This window comes from Cyanistes caeruleus, chromosome 9, assembly GCF_971803275.1.
Source record: "Cyanistes caeruleus chromosome 9, bCyaCae1.hap1.1, whole genome shotgun sequence".
Taxonomy (NCBI): domain Eukaryota; kingdom Metazoa; phylum Chordata; class Aves; order Passeriformes; family Paridae; genus Cyanistes; species Cyanistes caeruleus.
The window spans coordinates 23,138,316-23,161,559 of record NC_141709.1 but is presented as its reverse complement, the minus strand read 5'-3'; the positions used below and the strand labels follow the sequence as shown (position 1 = coordinate 23,161,559).

The following is a 23,244-nucleotide window of genomic DNA, read 5'->3' as shown; positions in this document are numbered from 1 at the left end:
AATTTTACATTAATGCTTCACTGTTGCAGCATCACTGAGCTCTGATAAAAAAGAAAGGCAAGCTAAGGCACAGAGGGCTGTTAAAGCTGTGTGAGGATTTGGACAGCTTCGAGTCATACCTGACTCTGTAATCAGTAATGTCTTTCCCCTTCCTTCAGGGTTAGGTGCATTAAAGTAAAAAATCAAACAATTTATTCTAGACCCAGTGGAGGTAGAGAGTAAGATGATTTCTCCCTCAGGCTGAATGTTTTCCTGGGTTCTACAGGAACAGAGTAAAAATTAATTCATGGAGCATCTCCTAACTCAGACCATAATTAAGTTTTCCATTCAAGCTCTTCAGAAGAGATTTGTCTGGATGCTCAACACCACTGTTCTGTTTCTTTGTAATACCATTTACCTCTATAAAAGCAATTTCCTTTAAAAAGTAAATGCATAGTGAAAATTACTCCAACAGTGGAATGTATATTTTTTAAAATAAGTAAAAGTGTTTGTGCTTCCAAGGTACAAAAGATCTCTATATATATTCATATACTAAATAATTTCTTTGGTTTCAATTAATCTTCAAAAATAATTAATATAGTTGACTTTGTTCTAGAACTGCTGCTGAACAGACGTAATACATGTCAGGGAGCAAGTTTTCAATGATTTGCAAAGTGAATATGCACACAGAGTTTATATGTAGAGATGCTGGCTGTATTTATAGCTTGAAAAGTTCCTGCTAGAAGTAACTTATCTGAAAAGTCAGACAACCCAGAACAAACACATGCAAATCATGTCCTTTTAAACACTATGTGAAATAATGCATATGCTGCCTAATTTGGTTCTGATTCCTGACGATCATTTCCAATATAAATAGAATATTTATGGTAGGGGTCAGGGTAGTACAGAGAAATGGCTGAAATGTTTTGAATTGTTTATTATTGACTATGTTAAATTGACTTCAGGTTAACAGAGTTAGAAATACAAATATGGTGGAGCATAGTGCCTACTGGAAGCTCAGAGTCCCTCTAAGGAATGGAGAACATGATGCAAAAATGATTGTGTTGATAAAAGAGCAATACATTTGCTTTCCACATAATAGTCACCAGCCTTCCAGATGAATATCCTTATGGGGAAAAAAAACTAACCAATCAGTGTTCTCTAATATGTGCACAGGCAGAAAGGCTTTGCATCTTAATGTTATGAAAAATGTATATGTTCCAAACCCGCTCTGTGGTACCATCAGCTTCCCTATTAAACAAGCAATTGCTTCATCCTCTCAAGTCCATGAATTTTCTGTTACCATGCCATCAAATTATGGATTTCTCCCCTCACCCCAATCACATCCAACTCTCCTTCAGTTTGTCTGCTTTCTGCTCTACAAGGGCCTGTAATTGCACGGTGTCTTTCCCATCATCTCTTGCCAACACATTGCCCGAGGCTCATTATTATCAGCTGAAAACTGGTGTAAGTCAGGGTGTTGCTCAAATGATCACAGCATAAAGGAAGAAGTTCTCCCTCTGTCTACCTATCAGAAGCTATTACTCCACATAAATGTACAAAGACAGGCTATTACTTCTGCTATTGTTGTTTCTTCGGTTGAGAGTTACCATTTCCTTGCTGTTTCTCTGTTCAATATTCCATGTACAGAAGCTGGCTTAGCAGTTTTACTGTGAAGGGAGGGAAACTGGCACAACATCTCCACACTTGTGTGCCATGGCACTAAGTTGTTGAGTTTAGCATGAAATAAGAGAAAATCACTTTAAGAACAAAAAACCCCAAGCCTGTGTTTTGTAGTAATTTCATTGTTTGTGTAGTGCCCAATTAATAGAAAGGGGTCTGTGAATAGAAAAATAATAGAAAAAATACAAAATATACAAGAATAGTGGCTTTTAATTGCACCTATTTTAAGTAAATGAGTTTGAGATACAGGAAAGCTATCAGCAGCTGCTGCAGAACTGTCAGCTCCACTCAGGGCTGGAGAACATTCACCCCCATGCTTGCTTACAAGTAGCACTCACAGCAATAGATCCTTAGACACAAGTGGAACTTGACAAACTAATGACAGACATATGAGGACTCTGTAATTATTTATGAATCCTCTTTGGATTGGAACTCCCGAGGCAAAAAAAATTAAGGCTTTAATAGGCTTATTTTAGATAATCCAGAGTATTCCTTAGGATTGTAATAATGGTGTTAATATCTCCAGTTCAGTTTTGTTCTAAATTTCTGATACCAATTTGTAACCTCTGCTAATTGCATAATATTTTAAAAATCAATGGTGAGCTCTAGTGTAATTTCAGTTGTAGGTTTTTTTTCTGTATGTGGTAAAATATAATATAAAAATTAATCTGAGATTTCAGAGTATTTGATGGAAAAGAACGAAAATATTAGAAATAGAGAAAGGATTAGAGTGAAATATCTCTCCCCTATGTCCTCATCCTGCCATTTTGGGGTATTTTGGAAGTTTTTTTGGTTTTATTTAAGTGTATCACTAAAAATACTTTATAATAGTATTATATTACACTATTTATAATATACTATACTGTATTATACTATTTATAATAGTATAATAGTTCCCTGAACTCCCAGTCTGCACATTCCAGCTTCATTTCAGTGCCTTTGCTTATTGGTTTTCCTATACAAGTCTTCAACTAATTTTTCTCATCCCTATCCCAATGGTTATTACACTGTCTTATATATTTTTCCTCACATATTTCTTTGCTGTTTTCCCATGTTGCTGGTCTTTTTCTTTTGATTTTTCCACTTTCTCCATAAATAACTGCACAAGTCAATTCTAATTATTAAGAGAAGCACACTACTGATGGAACAATAATAATGAAGGATTTCTGTGTGGGTGTCCAAAAATGGTAAAGCAGCACCTATACCCCAATGGTGTTTCTCACTTCACCTTCTAGTATTACCAGGGGTAAAGCAGAACTAGTTCTTACTTGTTTTCTATCCTTCAGGAGCAAATCCCTCCCCAAATCAGTATGAATAATAATGTGTTCTTGTTGCATTTGTAGCTGCTACCACCTGAAAAGCATTATAACTTGCTCAGTCTTATGAATCTCCTTATTTTACTAGGATTGTAAAGTTTTCAACCAAAAATATCAACACTTAAAGGGCAGTGGTACAATCTGGCTTCTAAACTAGGTATCTCTTAAAAGCGTGGGAAAACTGTGGTACAAGAAGCCATGTTCTCTTTTCTGCAGATAAATCATTTTTTTATTTAAGAAGAGATTGTTCCTCACTGCAGGTGATAATATATGGGTAATTTGTCCACTTCCAAAACAATGGTTGTGTTTCACTTCTATGGATCTGGTTAATGGATTACAAAGCCAGAAGTGACAGCTCTGGCTATGCAGCGCAATACTCCCAATTTCCCTTAATTAGATACCATTTTAATTTTATTAATATTTTTCTTTTTAGGAATAATCTAAAACTTTCAAATAATAGTGAATCTATTGCAAAATGTGATAAATTAAGCAGTAAAGACAGCGATGTCAGAATAAAATTTGCTGTTTGCTTCTGTTCTGAATTTGTCTCACATGCCATGTCATCCTTGCATCCTACAATTTTGTCTTCTAGACATAATAACTTCTAAAATTTCTCTTTCCCATGGAAAGGCAAAGGACAAAGATCATTGTCACAGTCTGTTTGGAAGTCCCTCCAGTTTACCAGCTGTGGATGCTGGCACTGCATCGAGCATCCAGGGGCTTTCACCCCTGTGCCAAAACACCACAATGTTATGTTATGTTTAATTTGGACGTGGCTTATTTTCTTTTCATTGACATCCATCATGTCCTAAAATCGAGGACATTTTCATCTATTGTTGTAAATGTTATTTAACTACAAGTTTGCTTGGGGTTTTTTATGCTTTCTCTATTTCTAACTTTATTTCAAGCTGCATCAACAAGAATTCCCTTCAAGTCTGCTGCAATCCAATTTCTTGCTATCTTTCCTGTACTCCAGTTTGAAAGGCTAGTGTGATCTCACCCTGGGAATGTTTTAGATAAACCACCTGCAAAAAACAGCAGTTTCATTGGAGGTGAAACAGTTTGTAAGGGGCAGTGCCAGGCTGAATAACACTTTCACACAAAATTTTAGTTAACTGCAGCTTCCTTAATGTTTGTCCCCTGACAGATGTGAGGAAAAAATTCTGCACTTTTTTCTTTAACTCAATACATGGTATTACCAAACCTCCATTTATCATCATGGACCAGTGATATTTGCAATTTTCTGTAACTCAGACAATTTTTCTGTGGAGCTCCTTCTGTTGGCTGGGATTTGTTGGATGCTTATTTAGAAACAATAATCATTCTCTCTCTGTGAGCAGAAACAACCACCTGCATTCCCTAGGGCGATTATTTAAAATGCAGAACATCTAGAAAGTATTTTTCATCATTTTTATATAACACCATGCCAGTGAAAAATTCTGCAATTCAACAATGCTCGTGTGAAAATAAGATAAACTTTCCAGAAACTCATTAAGTCAATCATCATTTACTTAAAAAAATAATAAAACCAAGCATAACACCCAAATGTACTTTAGGAAGGTTTGTGAAACCTTTCAGAGATTTAGATTGGTTTCTTAAAGAAATGTGATGCTCTTGTCCACTGAGGTCCTCCCTAATCTTTTCCTGCCCCAACAAAACAGAGACAGAACAAAAACACCATTAGTGCCTCATGGAGGGAAATGCTATAAAGTAAGGTCAGAACCCAAACCCCTTTGGCCACATAGGGAAGAAACACTTTGCTTCTTCCTGCATCACTGGTAAAGAGCACACCAATGCAGACAACAATACAGTTAATGTTTAATAAAGTTACACTTCAATAAAACATAAGCCTTGACTATAATTAAACTGAGACATCCATTAAGATACCCCTAGATTACTTAGTTGCAAAGAGCTATGTATTGAATCAAGTAGGGATTTGTTTTCTGTAAGGAAAGCAACCTATGGATTTAGACAGGTTCTGCTAAAAATACAAATTTACTGCTGCTTGTTCTGTGTGACTAGGATTGTTTGAATACCGTTTATCTTTTACTAAAGCCTCCACTAATTAGCAAAGGATTTAATTCTAAATTATTTAGCATTTCAGTGAAATACAAAACTCACAAGGTTACTTAGTTTCTGTCAAAAATAATTTTTCCATGCAAGCTACCTTGCCTTCCTGTGGCTCAGGGTATTACAATTCTTATTTTGTGAGGGGAAAGCTGAATCTATGTGCAAGCTTCAAATAATTGGTTTTCTTTGGGTGACAATATAAGCTTTCATTACAAAGCCCAGACTTTTCAGAATGCTGAAGCACAGCTGGTGTTCTTTGAACAGGAAAGTTGGTGTTTCAAATTCTTGGAACCTTCAGAACATTTTGAGATTGATCATGCGGTTTTTTCATGGTGAACTGGATTATTCAGAGGAATGCTACTAATGAGAAAGCAAGTCTGTCGTCTCTCCAAGTGTGGTGTGACCTACACTATAACGATCAGACACAACCTGATTACAGTTTACTGGGTTTTATGCATACACATACCCACAAAGATGATATATGTCTTCCCCAGAATGCATTAGGAGCACTCTTTTCTTATCAACAAGGACATTCCAAAGCTGCTCTTCGTGTATCAATAACAATTTGCCCAAAAGTTTTATTTTATTAACAGCTGTTATATTAACAGCTTTATTTAAGACTTGTTCTTCCACAAGCCTTGGTTTTGACACAAGTTAAAATGTAATCCCTCTAACAGATAAACACAAATAAATTTCTGCTTTAGATTTTTTTTTTTATGTTTTGAGTTATGACAAACACTGAAAGGCAGAAGAATTTCACAAAATTAGATTGGTGACTGCTGCAGGATGAACTTCTGAGTGGTCATCAGGGTCAGAGCCCCAAACTCCATTTAAAGAACCAGTCAGTAAAGTCCATGTATTGATATTTATAGTAGGCTCATCTATCTGAATATGTGATGATCTAAATAAGCAAAGTTTGATAAATACAGTAAGGAAAATCACAAACCCACTGCTAGACATGTCATTGTAGCACAACTTCCCCCCCTGCCACAGTCACCTGACCATAAAAATAAACTTATCAGATAGAGCCTAGAAAAAACTTGGGAGAATCAGTATCAGAATCAGGCAAAAGATAGAATAAATGAAAAAGAAAGTTAAAATCCTAAGAAATTAATTATTTACTGTTTTAAAGGAGCTCTTCTTTCATGATTTAATTGATTTATCACTAAGTCATAGCACTTTCTGATACTGAGAGAGGAGAGCTCTCTTTTCTATAAGGAGGGGATTTTCAAAATCACTTATTCTTTCCTAAGAGTTTTGCTCAACTATTTGAAGAAATTTTACTTGTCACAAAATTTTGTTCCAGACAATCCAGAAGTTGCTGAAAGTTTTTCACTTGCAAATTAAAAAAGTTAATTATGCTAATAACCAAAAAGAAGTGACAGTAAAGTAATCCTATCTCTGGTCTCTATGACAATTTTTCCAACCATCCAATGATTAAAGAAGTGATGTGCATTACTAGTTTTACTGTCTGCTTTGAAACCTCATTCTCTGAGAACAAGTCCATTTTACTGTAGTTTCTGCTTCTTACAGGCTATTAAAAATAGACAAAATTATTTACAAAATTAAAGTAAAAATTTAAATGATTCATACCTAAATCGATGGACTACACATATTAAAATAGAAAGGTTCCTATCAGGAAGGCTTGGGATCAGAAATCACAGTACATGTTGATGTTCAGCCAAGTAGTAAGCAGCATCTGATTGCCAACTTTTTCTTTTGCTTTTTTTTCTTTCAGTTTGACGCAGACAGAGATGAAGAAGAAGTGTTCTCTGACATAAGTTCAGCAGTTGACAATAAACTATTTGCAAACAAAGAGACTGCAGCAGGTGAGTTAATATAAGATTTAAAGAACCATATTTATTGTACTGCATTTGACGTTGGGATGCCTTTTTCATATTCTTCAAGGTTGGATGTAGGTACTGTAGCAGAGTCTTGACCAACCTCAAACATTTGCACAATCAGGGACAAAAAAAAAAAATCTCTTTATATTTGGAAATTTCATATAGCCTATCCAACAACTTGTTTATCTACAAGTTAACCTTAAAATACTATGGGAAATCTACTAAGCTATACTATTACTACAAAAATCATGTAAATTTTCAATTCCAGTTGCCAGCTGTTTCAGTTCCAGTGATACCTTGGTATTCACCAGAAAATCAGTCCTGTGAGATTAATGATCATACTTCCTCCCTAATAATTGGTACTAATTCTGAAATGGTATGTGAATATAAGTCAAGTGTTTGGGGATTTTATTTATTTGTCTATTTATTATTTATGCTTACTGAGGCTTGAATATTTTCAAAGCCTTTGAGAGACAAAGGACTGCAAAATAATTGAAGCTAAAAATCAAAGCACTGCAAATCCGTAACATCTGTCAGAAATATTTTGCTTGAAGGCAGCAGAGGAATGTTCCTTGGTAACTTCATAACTTCTTTCTTTTACAATGGCACCCCTGGCTGTTTTCCAAATCAACTGCTAGTGTTACATAGGTAGATGATGTTATAAATGTCTTCTAAACCAGCGCACAAAAGGAAATTTTTGATAATGCTCTAAATGAGATAAAGATGAAGTACCAAGGTGGGCAAGGGGAGGGCAATGAATGCAAGGGGGGTTGGGAAGGAGGTAGAGAATTATAAGAAGTGCATCCACTAAGAAGCCCAAAGCATTCTAGCGGTCATGCCAGAGTTAAGATGCACACAAGAATAAAGATTACTTACTTTCTCTGTTAAGTGGCACACTTACTTATTTTGTGCTTAGCCTTACTCATAGAGGCAAGAGGTTGATCCCAAACCTAAAATGGCATTCCCACTGTACAGCATTGTGCTGATACTGCCTCTGGACTCCCTAATTGATTTGAATTCTGGACAGGAAGAAGAGGAAAGAAGTGTCATAAAGGTGCAAGCTCTGACAAACAGCTCGGTGAGAGCTAAACAATTTGCACAAAAGAGTTGTGATTCTGTATGAGTTCCAGTCAGTTCCTCGAAAGTCTGATCTATTTAATAAATACCTCACCAAAATAATTGGATAGCCATGAGCAGATACCATGCCACAATCACCTAATTAGTGCCTATTCTGAGCACTGATAATAATGAGATTTGCAGTAGGATCACTATGAGATCAGGTGTTTAATTTCTAGAGGTTGCAATTCCAGCATGTCTTGATCTCACTTTTTGTCTTCTAATCTTATTAGTGATATTGCAATATACTGTAGTTCCTTGTAGCTAACATAAACATAATATTTCTAATATTTTCATGTTTCCACATCAATCTAATTCATATTATACCTGTAAAATCCAGTTGTAATCAGCTTTGTAACAATATGTACTGAAAGAAAACAACTGAAATGTTTATAGATGAAAATACAATTTCCTCATTGTAGCCTTCTACAACATATTAAGACTGTTGCCAAGAGCAACAACCTGTCATGAAACTCAGCAGCGTAAGGTTGCAATAAAATTTGTATTCGAAGCATCTTACTGAGGACAATTAAAATGTAATCACTCTAATTCTAATCAGTGCTTCAACAAATTATTTCTATAATATTCCACTTGAAATTTATCTTCAAAGCATTTGTCTTGCCCTAATGCTTATATGCAACATGTATTAATTATTAGATAGTGCTTCAGAGCATGTTCCATAACATAAAAAGACATTTTTATTTTACTGAGTTTAAACATGTTGTTTAGAGCAACAGTATGTTAAAAGTAAGCAGTAAGTAAAAGCTTAGATTGCTTTTATGACAGTCAGTGTTGAACTGTGTGAATACTATCATTGTTAAAATATGAGTATGGGCATATTTGAGCCAATGAACCATATTGAATATAACTGCTAGCAGAATTCAACATAAGTAATGCATTTAAGCAAGAATTGGAAATTCATTAGCTGATTTGCTAAACACAAATGGTCCAAGGAGCAGACTTAATTAATTTGCATGATTGGTCATAGCTACCTTGTGATGGGAAGTGAAGTCAACTGCAGATAAATTTAGATAGATGAGTACAGTTTATTTTCATTGTATAAATGAATTTAGTGAACTGTGAAAAAGCAATGCTTGACATTTGCATTCCTGACAACTTAAGGATGAACACATTTTCAGAGAAAGGGCCGTGAACCCAGACTTGAAACAATGAAATGTTTTATGGGACCAAAGACTTTACATCTGTAAAGTCTTTTACCCTGGGCTTGCATCTCTGTGGTAGGAGTTACACACCAAACTCTCTCAGCTTTCCATTATCAATCTTGTGCAATTCAGCTTAGGAGCAAGAAACATTATGTAAAATATGGCATAAAATATAAAACACAGCCTCATGGTGAAGGAAGTGACTGAGCACAGCTGTGCACCCCTCTGGTGCAGGGGTGTCACTGTCCCTTACTGTCAGACTTGGCAGGGGCAGTACCTGTCAGCACATCCTTGTCAGTACAACTGCAGCCACCTTTAATTAACCTCGTCTCTCTGTGCTGTGCCATTGGATCCTCTTGGATTCCTCACAAGACAAATTTTTATGAAAGATGCCTTCAGTATCAAGATACAAAATATGGCAAAAAAAGGGAATGCATTCTAGCTCTCTGCTTTTTTGTATTTCAACCTGTATTTCCAAAGAGATACGATTATTCACTTAATGGAGAATTAAGAAAAACTTTCAAGTGCTTTATTTTTTAATTGTGCAGTACTGCACCTAATAAAATCCTCTTTTTTTTTTCTCTAAGGAAAACACAGGGCAGGACCAGGTGTCCCTTGCCTTAACTTTATCCATGCAATCAAGGAAGCATATTTTAAGCCCTAAGGGTACTTTTTCAGATCATGTGCTTGCATGTTATTTCTCCATGGCAGTAGAACTTCCATGGGCTTTCTTAAATTATATTTTTAACTTGAGTTTCCCCTTTAGCAATTGATAAAGTTACTCAGATCACTTACTAAAGGTTCATATAAGCACAGGAAGGCTCTAAGTTAACCAAGAGCTTATTTGAGCCAAGAGATCATTTGGTGGAATGGGACACACTTTTGAAAGAATTGAGACAAATCAGACTGAAAGCCTTTCCTCCTAATAGACAAGTATAAATTGTTTTTATAGCCTAGTTCTCAGGGTAGCAACATAGCAAAAGAAAAATAATGCAACTTGCTCAGAAAAGGCAATAAAACTATTTATGATCAACTGTTTTGTTGCCAGACATAAGATGTCCATTTTCATATTCAATACTATTGAAAGTAGCAGGGCCTGTTTGCTTCCAAACACTTTAACCAGTCCTCCTCTTTTCCTTAAGACAACATTGTGCATTTCACCTTTGACAGATAAACATTGCCACGGGTTTTATGTAAAATGTTGCCGATTTAAACTTGCAATCAGAAAACCTAAGCTGAGCGTTGAATTAGCACTTTCCAAGACTCTCCTTTTGGCTTTAGCCTTGTCTGGAGATCTGCCTACAGCACTATTCCAAACTGCCAGTACCTTGCCAAGGGGCTCCCTGGCGTGCCTCTGCTGCTGTGCCTACAAGTGATAGTTAGTGAGCTTGTTATCCTCCCCTGCAAGACCTGCTTTAGGAAGATTTAGTCCAGCCTTAGCAAAATATGCTCCCTCCAACAACAGACTGAGCTGGAGCATAGCAAACTACTCATGCTGCACCAGGGATATCACAAGTACTCTGATATGTCCCTTAATTACTTTATCTTGTCTTGGGAGTAGCCATTTACTTCAAATCATTTCTGATGGGTTTGTCTTTAGGCAATTTGAGAGGGGTAAAGAAGTCTGAGCATTGTCCAGTGATAGATGGTTATGGGGTTTGTTAGTTTTCATTAAACCATGAAAAAAAAAGACTGATTTTCAATTTTTCTTGAATATACCCTAGGAAGAAGCTATACTTTACCATGGACACCAGTATTCTAGTTTAAGGAAAAAAGGCTTTAAGATACTTGACCATATTAAAATTGTATAACCATTATAGCTTTTATCACTTAAGATACATTATGCATGAGTATTCATTTTCAGCCTGACCTTTACATTTAAGTTTGCAGCACCATATTTCATACTAATGTTTCTAGCTAAGAATATGTACTACTCTTGGTAGTTAAGTGACAGTTAATCAAGTGCCTTTAATAAAGTGCCAACAAGTGCCTTTAGAAGTGATTGATGTGTCAGAATAGGCCAGTGCCAGTGACAACTGAGACTTAGTTAAATTATATTATCAACAATGACTCGGTGTTAAGAGTGAGATGTCAGCTGTGTAAGATAAAAAATTAAGATTCTCTCAGAAGCTGGAAATCTATTTCCTATCTCCTATATCTTTTAGAGGAAGGTATTTTCAAAAGAACATAAAGTGCACACCCAGAGAACATGCTGCATATGTACATGTGACACTGGGGTACCAGGAATGTAATTCTTCTCTGTAGTTTTTTAAATAGCAATCTGAAAAACTACACACTGGGGCATTGGGGGTGGGGGCAGGGGAGTGAGGAACCAAAATAAAATCACCATCAGATGGTAGATGCAGGTCTTTCCCTGCTATGTCTTACGTAGTCCAGAAAGTTAAACTGAAGATTAATTTGGCAGTAATTGTGATAAGGATTGCAAACTAAGGCACCCTGGAATCATCATTTGTACCATAAAGTTACAGTTTTTGGTCATCATGACATCCAGCTCTTCTCTGTTCTCTCTGTCAAGGATATTTACTTCACCACCTACATAGAATATTACTATGTAAACTTCAAAAGCAAACAAACCCAGATAATATATAAATGCATCTGGCACAAACGGAACTGCAAAATCTGTTATTGATAGTGCTTGTTACATCAAGCCACCCATACAAACAACTCTAATGGTGAGAAAACAACTCAGGCCAGCAATAGCCTTAAAATTACGTACCCTCAGTGCTTGCAGGAACATCATACCAGGTAGAGACACCTGTAACCCAGGAAGGAAGGGGCTGTTTTCTTCATTAGTGATCTTGTTTCACTGGGGACATGAGGAGACAAAATGAAATACAGCTTACACTTCCCCTGATGTTACCTGTTGCTCCCCACATGAACTGAGTGGTTGGACTCATCTGTGGCCAGCTGGTTATAATTTTTAGATTTCTATGAATCATTACAATATTTTTATTATTCTCGTTTTACTAATGCTGTGAAAATTACTTCTATAGTCTCATACCTATTGACATTTTAATGTGTTTAGAATATGTGTAGAATTTGATTTAGGGCTGCATCACCAGGAGGACACAGGAGACCATTTCCTTCTTTATTGCCCAGGACTGAGATAGTCTGAATGGGCTGACAGTGCCAGAATACGATGGCCATCGTATGTTTGTATAGAAACATTATTTGTGGTTTATCCTCCCATGGGATTTAGCAATGACTCCCCCCTACACAACTTCTTGAAATAGCAAGCTCAGTTTCTGTTGTCCTGCACCTTCAGCAGTTCAGCTGAAGCTAAACTGTAAAGCTCAGCTAGGTCAAGGCTTATCAGCAATTGGATTTTGTCACTCCAAGTGCAAGAGACTGCATTCTTCCTGGTCCTGCCACAGGAAGATGACAAGGAGAAGGTGCAGAGCCACACAGTCTCCCTGGGAAGGGGTAGAGTAGGATGGAAATGGAGATGATTGCTGCTGGAAGCGTGCTGGTTTGGTCCCCTATCAACACCACTCAAGGATCCTTATCTGCTAATTAGAAATTAGTATTTCCTTTCTCTTTCTTAAACTGATTTGTATTTTCCCTTGAGTGTGCCAATTTTACATTTGCAAGTCATGGCACGCAGAACACCCTGCCCAATAAATATGCAATGGAGCTAAAACAATTCACTGTTTAGCACAGCCCTTCCTTATTAGGATTTTCTGTAGCTTTTATGGAGGCTTTGAAGGCTTTGCTAATGAAATACCATTCACCTGGGCACTCTAGCAAACCTAAATGGTTCCTTGGATGACAGTTTTTGTACAGATACAGAAAACTGGAAATATTATAGTGTTCCATCACATAAACTGAAATTTTTCAATCCATTTCTGAATTCTAATTTTTTTTCCTATTTTAGGGTCAAATGAACTTGACTGCAGTCTGATTATGGATTCGGGAGATGCTGTTTATACAGAATTTGACTTTGAAGACCAGGTAATATTCTGTATATATGGTTTCTCTTTAGATTTTTTTCTAGTTTATGTACATACTGGGCTATAAAATTTATCAGAAACGCACTATGGAACTTTAGGATGGGGCAAATGAATTCTTAAGTGCAACATAAGTAAATTAATGATACACAGATGTTGCTTTCTGGTTGGGAAAAAAGAATGAATATTATTGTAGGATTAAGAGCCTGTATCTTCCATTACTGTGCACTGCTGAGTTTCCTCCATAAATTTAAAAATGTTGGCAAACGTGACAAATAGAACTGCTAAAATGCACTGTAAGTCTGCTGTATATTTAAGAAGAAGTAAAACTTTTCAAAAGAGCAGTATGAAATTATAAAAAGCATGAAATATAACTACAGCCAAATCAAACATTCTCCCTATGAAAAAATGTTTTTAAGAATAAAAAACAACAAAGCTTTACATTATGTTGAAACCAGCCTTTCTACTGATCCTGTTCAATCCACATCTAAAAACTGAATTTCGATAAGAGTTTTCCTTGTGTATAGGAAGAATGTCAGGGAGAGGAGGGGGAAAAAAAGCTTGTATATATCTTTCCCCTATAATTTTCATATCTACACTGGTAAGGTCACATCTGGAATAATGTTCAGTTCTAGATTTAGTAATACACCATATGGAGATACTTAAGAGAGTCCAGCAAAGGACCACTAAGATAATTAAGGGACTGGGCCCTCTCTCTTACAAGGAAAGACTGAAAGACCTGAGTGTTCACTCTGGAAAAGAGAAGGTTCAGGGGCATCTCTTCAAAATGTACAAAAATCTGAAGGGAGGATGCAGAGAAAATGGATCCAGGCATTTTCTAGTGCCCAGTGACTGGACAAGAGGCAATGGGCACAAACTAGAACATGGGAGGTTCCTGTGGCTTGGATGCTGCACTAAGGATAAGGGGTTGTGTGCTTGTTATTGTGCTGTAGATAAGCATTAAAACAATGACTTAGAATTAAAAAAAAATACCAAAAACAAAAAGCCATCTGTCTATCACACCACCATACTTAAGGGTGGTGGTTTTGTATGTTTTGCTTCCTGTCTTCCACTTTTGCATGACTCTGCTTGTATTTTCTTCATGAATACCACAAACATCTCTCTAGATGTAAGCAGCTAGGCACAGAATGTTAATTTGTGTTTCTGTTGTCATTCAACAAAATGCAGTTGCAAATGTTCTCACCTCTTTTCTCATTACTTGCAAAAGATATCTTTTCTTGTGACATTTTAAAGTGACAAAATGAAGGCCAACAAAACTGAATTTTCATTATGATTGGATCATCCATTGGTTTTCTTTCACAGTATAAATGCAACAATTTATCCTCACCTGCAACATGTTATATGTTCTAGCTCCATTCATTCATTTTAATGTTTAGATCCTTGACTGTTCTTTTTGGCTCAGTTATTTTAGCTTGTCTGTTTTTCAAGGAGGCAGCTTGCTTCTGTCTCCACATCTCCTTTTAAACCCCATTCTCTCATAAACCCTTCTTAAAACATTCTCTGCCCAGGAAACTTCTAAATTTCCCATTATCTTTGTCTGTCCTGTACTTTACTATTTAGGGGTTTAGGCCTATAAAGCAGAATCTATATTTATGTTATGTTTGGCTATTTTGATGTTTAATTTTGCAGTTTACTAACATTTAAGATAGGTTATTATGGAAGAGTACATACACTAAAGAAATGATACTCTTTGTTCATAATGTTTACATAATAACCACAAGTTTTACAGTTACAAAATAAAATTAACAGAAACATGAAAATTATACTGATATCCTAATAATTTCAAACTATATAGTTCACTGATGATACACTACACTGTCCATAAAAGCACTGCAGTTTTGAATGCATGTGGTTCTCACATGAAATTGAACAAGAAGACTATGATGGGACCTTACTGTCTATGTCGATGGCAAATATTCCTTCTGCCAGATGTGGCAGTTAGCTTTCCTCATTATTTTGCTAAACTAACACATCACCATTCTGGCAAGAGTGCAATACTGTTAATGAAGGAGAAATGTAGCTAAAACAGTGCTAGAACTCCATCAGTCAAAGACAACTATATAAATATGAAATGCCTGACACCTACTCACTTCAGCTGCAAGTTGGTAACTTGATACTTTTTGCAACATTTAAAAAAATAGAAGTATTTATATTACTAATAAATAAATGTATACACGGTTTTTATGACATGCCCTGTACAAATATAAAGAAAATACAAAGGAGAAAGCAATTGTAACCAATTTGAAATTATGGAAGCAAGTATTATATCATATACAGAAGCAAAAAAGGGAGTGGAGATTACCATGAAGCCATAATACCACCTAGCTGCCTGGTCTGAAAAACAAAATGAGAAATTACTCTCAGCAAGGAAAGATCAGTAAGTAAATTCAGGAGTGAGGAACTGCTCACATTCAAAACTTGAGCTCATTTTGACTGTGGCAGTGATTTAATACTCCAGTGATTTACCACATGCTGTTTACGAATTGTGTGAAGCATCAACAACCTTTACTCAGAGAGTCTCAAGTGGAAAAAGAATGTGTGTCTGGATACAAATGTGTCATGCGGTGATGTTATTGCATAGGAAATCTGTCATGAGAACTTGGGGGATAAGAAGACTGGTTTCCAAGCAACCTTACACAGCTGAGCTGCTAAAAATGGCTGAATTTTAGGGGAACAACTTGGTAGTCGCTGAACAAGAGGAGTTGGGGGTCACATGGAAAACAAAGCCACAGCTGGCAATGGGTGTCTTGGCGCAGCTGAAATGGACTTACACAGATACTTTTGCATTTTCTCATTCTTGAAATGAGCCAGGAAAGTCTCCAGTGTAAACTCAGCCAAAAAAGCATCTGAATTCTTCAGATGTACTTCTTCCAGAATAATGTCTCTTACTGGTAGGCAGGAGCAAGGAGATCGAGTGGTGTGGTTCCAACTACTGAGGTAGTGCTTCACTCATGTAGGAGTGCCAAGGGCTTCTAGAAACACCTGATACCTCTTGTTGAAACAGTGCAAAGCAACACTAGAGCAAATTGGGATCTGGCTTTTCTGAAAGAGTATGCAGGGGAAATTGAATTAGAAACAACTCAGAGAAAGCTTGAGCTTTGAATTTTACAGTTTATAAATGATCGTTCAATTCAATTCATGTAACTAAATTAAAAGTAAGCTGATTGTTTTCTATTGGCTATGCATGAATACTTCAAGAATTAGAACACTCATAATCACTAAGTCCCTACAGCACTGAAAGGCAAGAGGGAAATACACTTTTAAAAAACAAAACAAAACCCAAACCCAGTCTTTTCTCCAAATCATAAATAACTAGTTTTCTGGTTTTGTCTCAGATCTGTGAGATCATTTATTATAAAAGGAATAATATAAGTTTTTAGAATTATGTAGAAATACATTCTTCTGAAAAAAAGAAATAAATAAATGAAAGTAGCAGGTAGTACCTCTCAATGAGAATGCCTTGTGGAAGAACCAGACAAGGTTTCATGTCTAAGCTATCTCTACAGCCTTTTCTGGAATAATGATACACTACTCAAAACTTGATTGGATAACATAAAAGCAAAGTATCAGATATTTTAACCCATATTAAGACTTCAGAAATATATTTTGGGCCAGGCATTTTGAAGTGGCACAGCTTTAGAGTATTCTCAATTTGCAGAATTTGCTGTCATGACTATTGTCTGGCTTAATAAGGATTGTTCTTTGCTGCTGGAATGCTCTTGAGTATGATAAAGGTTTTTAATGCTCACTGTGTTCATTAATACTTGCCATTCAATTACTCAACTTTGCCAGAGAGACTGTCAATATAATGCCCACTTGTTTCTAGACATCAGAAAGTTTTTATTTTAAACAATTGGATTCTTAATTAGAAACCTAAATTTGGCTTATTTCAAGTGCATTCAGGCCAAAAGGGAGCACTGAAGAATTGGCATCAGTGAATCCCATCAAAGAGTTCCAGAAGAAGAGAACATCCAATTATTTTCTCATGAAAACAAGCCTTTCAAGACAACCTCAGCTAGCCTGAGGAATATTTAGAGTAATTAAAGTTAAAGCACACTGTCAGGCAACTGTAGAATGGTTACACTCCTGTACAAGTGCTTACAGAACTTAAGAATTTTGGAAATGTGAAAATCAGGTCAATTCAAGTAAAATCCTCAAAAATATATTTAGCCTCATCTAATATTTGGAACAGGAGGTCACAGATTTCATAGAATGGTTTGGGACATTAAAGATCATTTAGTTCCAACTTCCCTGCCATAGGCAGGAACACCTTCCACTAGACCAGGTTGCTCAGAGACTGATCAACCTGACCCTGAATGCTTCCAGAGATGAGACATCCACAATTTCTCTGGACAACCTGTTCCAGTGCCTCATCACCCTCATATCTATAAAACATGGAAACACATTTTTGTGCCTTTGAGGGAGTTACCAGTTCATCATTGAGAGATTTTCATGCCCTTGCAGTGTCATACTGCATTTACTGATGCAGTAAGATAAAGGCAATAGTATATGCAAAGAAGAGATTGTTTTTGGGTTTTTTTGCTCCCCTCCAAATGTATCAAAGACCTACAGTAACAGTAACAGCAGTTTTAGTCATATATGCTGTGCAGCGTTAAATATTAAAGGCCTTAGTAAAATGACCAAGAGTATCCAGAAGCCATTTGGGCTTTTAATGCTGAACATTTCTGCAGTGTCCATTTCTCTTTTGCTGATAGACAGTGATATCAATTTGAATTACAGATTCTGCTTATACAGGGAAACTGATTAAATCAGGAATATGGGATAGAAAGGAAAATGAGAGGATACTCAGAGAACGGTTTTGAAACTGTTCTCTCAACACTTGTTTTTGTTAAAGGTGGAGTCCAATCTAGTTTAAGGATATCTGTAAAAAGGCAAAATGAATAAGCAACCAAAGACATGAAAGACCTGGAAAGGCAGGACTAACTACAGAGAAAAGATGTTTAATAGAAATGTACTGAAGTCAGTGAACAATCTGTTCAGTTCACGTTGCCATGGAAACTATCCTATTAAATGCTTTAAAAAAACCAAACAGTTCTAGAAACAAAGTACTACAGTTTGCCTTACAAAATGTTTCCTGAATAAGCTCAAACCATGTGTATTTTGGTGCTTAGAAATAATTTTGTAAATGTAAAGAGTTTTTTTCCTCTTTCAAAATCACCATTGTACACTGTAATAAAGGCATGTGTGAGAAAGTCTCCTGCTTTATTTTCCCTCATGCAAACCATGGCAAAATGGGAAAAAAAATAACCCAAGAGTCAACCTGCACTTTTTTCTGTGAAATACCATCTTTCACAGATGTTATTTGAACTTACTTTCTGGTGATACATATATTAGGGGAGACTAAACTGCCATGGTTAGTTGAAGTCTTTGCATTCCAATTGTTTCCTAATTTTGAACTCGAAGTTACTGCCTGCAGCTCTGGCGGGCAGTACAGGGCATAAGGATTCAGTTAAAATGATAGTGAGCTCAAGTGAGTTACTGGAGATTTAAACCGCAGTGACAACATTATTCTCCAAGAGGTGCTGCATTTATGCCTCACTGAATAATTTTGCAGTAAATTATGAAGTCTTTCTCTATGGCTTGTGGAAGTGTCTGTAGTAAAAGCATTACAATTCAAAGTATCTCACCATCATTTCTGTAGGCAGTAACAATAGGATACTGTACCTTCTTTCCTCACACTAGCTTGCCCCTCCGCTGGCAAACTGAGGCCTTATCCCTTCATGAACAAAATATAACTTCATAGTTAAATTTATGAGTTCTACCTTTACAGTCCAGAGAACTTGCATAATTCTTGGGGAATATCAGGTATCCCACACAGCTGATACAAACAGAATCCGCAGCAAACTTTTCCTATTCTATCAAAAGTTGATGAAGTAATGTACAGGTGTATTTTAACTCTGCTTCCTAGATTTAGAGGGCTTACTCAGGGCTGTGGATTGGTTAGTGCTGTTCACATAGCCCAGCATCCCTAAAGACAGCTACCAAAACTCTTTCTTGAAAACATTTGTAGTAATAATTCCTATATTTAAAACACTGCTGAAGGAAGTGCCTAGTTATTTCTTTTATATTTCTTAATCATGGTCAAAGTACATCCTCTATATTTTTAGATACACATATAAAACTGCAGTGATTACAAATATGCTGGTTTACTCTATGGGATACAAAACTGCTCTTAAAATCACTTATTTGTATTGAAGCAGAACATTGGCTTCTCTGGGTACACTGAAAAATAGAAAAAAAATCCCCTATGTATTTTCAGAAAGCCATATGTTTCCTATTTGGTTTTTTTTTACTCCTTATGTATCCCAGGATTGTGCAGTCAATGTTAGTCATTTTGAGCTTAAATACCAGTCATAAAGAGTGAAAAGTGGCCTAGTTTTAGAACTCCTTCACAGCAGTGCACCTCGAATCAGTTGACTGTTTCTTCAGATAGCTCAATTCCTTCTTAACACAGAAGTCCTTTATAAATACTGCAGAAGTTGGAAGTTATAAAACTACTTAATAATAGATAAATAGATGTTTTAGTAAACCTTGAATATGCTTGTCAAATGTTAAGCAGAGAAGGTCCTTGAAAGGCAAAATGCAAGTACAACTGTCAATTTTTATCTGAATAGCAGCAAATCATAGGATCTGAGGTCACACGCTGGGTTTGGGGTTTTTTTGCAACACTCTATTCCTGTCCTCCTCTGTGCCAAGATCTTTTTCTTTTTGAAAACCTAGTTGAGACAGGCCTGCAGAAAAGCCTTTCTTATCTGAAGTTTAAGAAGCCCCAAAAAACCACAAAATGCACATACAATAAAAAAAAAACCCAAACCACTGAATTTCAGCTCTCAGAAGGCAGCTCTCAGGGCAGAGAGGTGCTGAATATCGTGCTGAGGTGTCTGATGTAAGGGATCCATTCATTAGGACTGTTATCAGCTGTCTAAAATAGGAGCTGAGCAGCACTGAGTTAGCAGTTCAAGTACACAGGGAGGTCTCCTGCTACACTTCTCTGCTGCAGTGGCTTGATGTTAAGAAAAAACAAATTTAAAAAAAACCAACATAAATACTCCACATAGAGAAGAATCACTTAAGGAGTGGTGGTGATTTACAAAAAAAAAAAATAGTACTAAAGAAAAAATAGTGATGACTTCCAGAAAGAATTTTGTAGGTACTGGAAGCTTTCTATAAACACAGACCTAACTGAAAACTAACTGAATACTATATGTGATAGAATTATTTTCAAGTCAGTGATAGATAGAAATTATGTATAGCTAATATAGTTATTGAATGTCTCTAATGCCTTTAAAACACAAATATATTTAAAAATCAAGCTCCAGTTCTTCTTCAAGTTACATATAATGCTGACCCCTCCAGTTCAGCGTTTTAAATCAAATTAATATTAAAATTGCAAATGAGGTATTTGGTTTACCAGAACACTCTTACAGGGCTGTGATGATGCAAACTGCTGCTAGTCTCCTGGGAGGGGTGTTCCGGTTCCATATCTTGTTCCCTTAAGAGATAATTTCTTTGCAATTTTTCCCAGTGTCTGGAAATCAAAAAGGAACTAAATAGATTTTGCTTTCATTTTCATGCTTGGTAGTCATATGTATTTTTGTCATTATAAAAACATACAGAAGTTAACAAAAACCAACCCCCAAAAACTATAGCACACAGATTGTGGCTTTTTCCTAAACTACCTACAGATATTCTTCTTTATGCTCTTGAAGAACACAAATGCAAAATCTGAAAAAATGCCCCAACCAAATTTAAAAGCTAGATAATTTGGTCTTGGCTTGCAAGTGTTAAACATGGGTTAATCTCTAACTAATAGGTATAATTATTTTTATTATTCTTTCTAGAAGTGATAATAAGTTTTGTTTGATAAGAATAATCACAGAATCACACAATGGGGAAGGTGGGAAGAGGGACTGCAGTGGGTCATCTGGTCCAACCTCCCTACTCAAGCACGGTCATCCCACAGCCCACAGTACAGGATCACATTTGATGGTTCTTGAAAATCTCCAGTGAGGGAGACTCCGACACCTCACTGGGCAATCTGTGCCAGTGCTTGGTCACCTGCACAGTCAGGTTCTGCCTCCTGTTCAGGTGTACCTTCTGCACATCAGTGTCTGCCTGTTGCCTCTTGTCCCATTGCTCGGCACCACTGAGCAGAGCCTGGTCCATCCTCTGACACCTCCCTTCAGATACTGACAGATATTGATTAGGTCTCTTCTCAAGACTGAACATGTCCAGCTACCTCAGTCTGTCCTCACAAGAGATAATGGCAGTTTTGTCTTTGCTAGAAACCCAGAATTAAAAGGGAATCACAATGATCTCCTCTGTCAGAATTTTGCTGCTATTATGAACACTGATGTTTTTGCAGCTGTATGCATTCTGAACAAACAAAAATCACCTCAAAAACATTAGCACTCTGTCCTCATCTTAACTTCTATTAGTCCTTTTTTACACAAATAACTCCACTCTGCTGAGCAGTATGAAGAAGAAAATTTGTCTTTCAGTGGAAAAAAAAAAGCCTTGAAGTGTGAAGGTATTCCTGGTGTGTCTTAGCTTATTTATTAGTTCTGGGGAAGAGAAGGTCAGAGCACAGCCACCTCTGCTTTCCAGAGGCATACTTTAACACTCAGCTTGCAGAAAGCAACTCAGGCTCAAAAATTGATTTGAAGTATAAATCAAATTTAATAGTATGGCTCATAAAATCCATTCCCAGGGAGCACTGCCCTTTCATAAAACCAGCAAAGAAACATGTAATTTTTATTTGTTTAAATAATTTGTGTCTGAAACATTCCTTGGAGTATTTACATTCTCAAATTCAAAGTTGAAAATTGAGCATGATTTTAAGCAGCAGTTATACTATATTTTAAATTCAGTCTCATCCTACTGCCTCTTTTCTCCTTTATCTGTGATAATTTATCATCTTTGGTAAATATGGAGGAGAAACTCCTGTTATATCTGTTAGAAATCTGAATAAAATATATCAGCCACTTTTCACTACTATTTTCTAGAAGCATTCAAACAACAATGAGGTGATAAGGGAGAAATCTTTTCGATATAAAACAAAAAAAAACCAAAACCCCAACTAAAACACACCAGGACTGGAGCAGAAGTTATTAATGGGTAATAGGAAAGTTTTCTCATTTCATCAAGTAACTGACATTCACAACAGCTGACACTAAGTCCTAATGAAGAAAATGCCCCTTCGTTAGCTAAGAAAATTAAATCTATTTTATTGATATGCCTTAAGAGTACTGATTCATTAGCAGCAAAATTGAAACTTCTGAATAATTATGTATCATTCCATTATTATTTGCTGAGACTTTCTGTCATAGTTTGCTATTATAGAAATTAGGTGAGTTGGAACTAGATGATCTTCCAACCCAAATGATTCTATGATTCTGTGGACTTACCTTACAACCTAGCAATGACAGTAACTGAAAACTCATTAACCAATGAAGTATCTACTATCAGTCAGGTATTTACTAATTACAACATAAATGACAAGTAAAATGGCAGTCAAAAGCCTGGGTTTTCCAGCTCTAAAGACAAATGTCAAATAAGCAATTCTTTATAGGTAGCAAATTTCTCTATTTAGCAATTATTTTAATGTACTGTTGATATTGTTTAAGTAGTTACACAGACAGCTATGCTCTGCTATGGATATTTGGATAATATTTGGAGATGCAACTTCACTGTAAAGGCATTTGACTACCCATCTTTCTTTGGAGCTCATTATAAGATGTAATCTTCCTCACTTTGCTTTCAAGTACATGGAAACAACTATGGTGAGAATACAGAGACTGCTGCTAAATCACTGTATTGCTGATGGCAATGTGGTGACAAATACCATTTGCTGTCTAACTGGAGGGACTTTGCTTTATGTGATCACTTGCTAAATCCCACAGTTGTTTTCCAAAGCACTCTGGTAACAGGCAGAGCAGTGTTTTCAGCATGATACAGGTCAAGACATCCACAGTTTAGAGACCTACTTGCTCGAAAGACTCAGTCAGAAATTGGTATTGTCAACTGCAAACACGAGGGGAGTGCATTAAACAGGGTGTCAGAC

General features: G+C 36.3%; 1 protein-coding gene and 1 long non-coding RNA gene across 3 annotated transcripts in view; one reads left to right on the top strand and one right to left on the bottom strand.

The window, feature by feature from the left end:
* Positions 1–23,244, top strand: part of AK5 (adenylate kinase 5) — an 83,167-nt gene that overhangs the window by 33,274 nt on the left and 26,649 nt on the right. The window contains exons 7-8 of the mRNA XM_086841386.1: positions 6,787–6,877; positions 13,067–13,143. Of these exons, the coding sequence (XP_086697512.1) occupies positions 6,787–6,877; positions 13,067–13,143 (168 nt within the window). The remainder of the gene's footprint in view (positions 1–6,786; positions 6,878–13,066; positions 13,144–23,244) is intronic.
* LOC147651678 (uncharacterized) overlaps positions 1–23,244 on the bottom strand; it is a 76,040-nt gene that overhangs the window by 41,084 nt on the left and 11,712 nt on the right. The window lies entirely within an intron of this gene.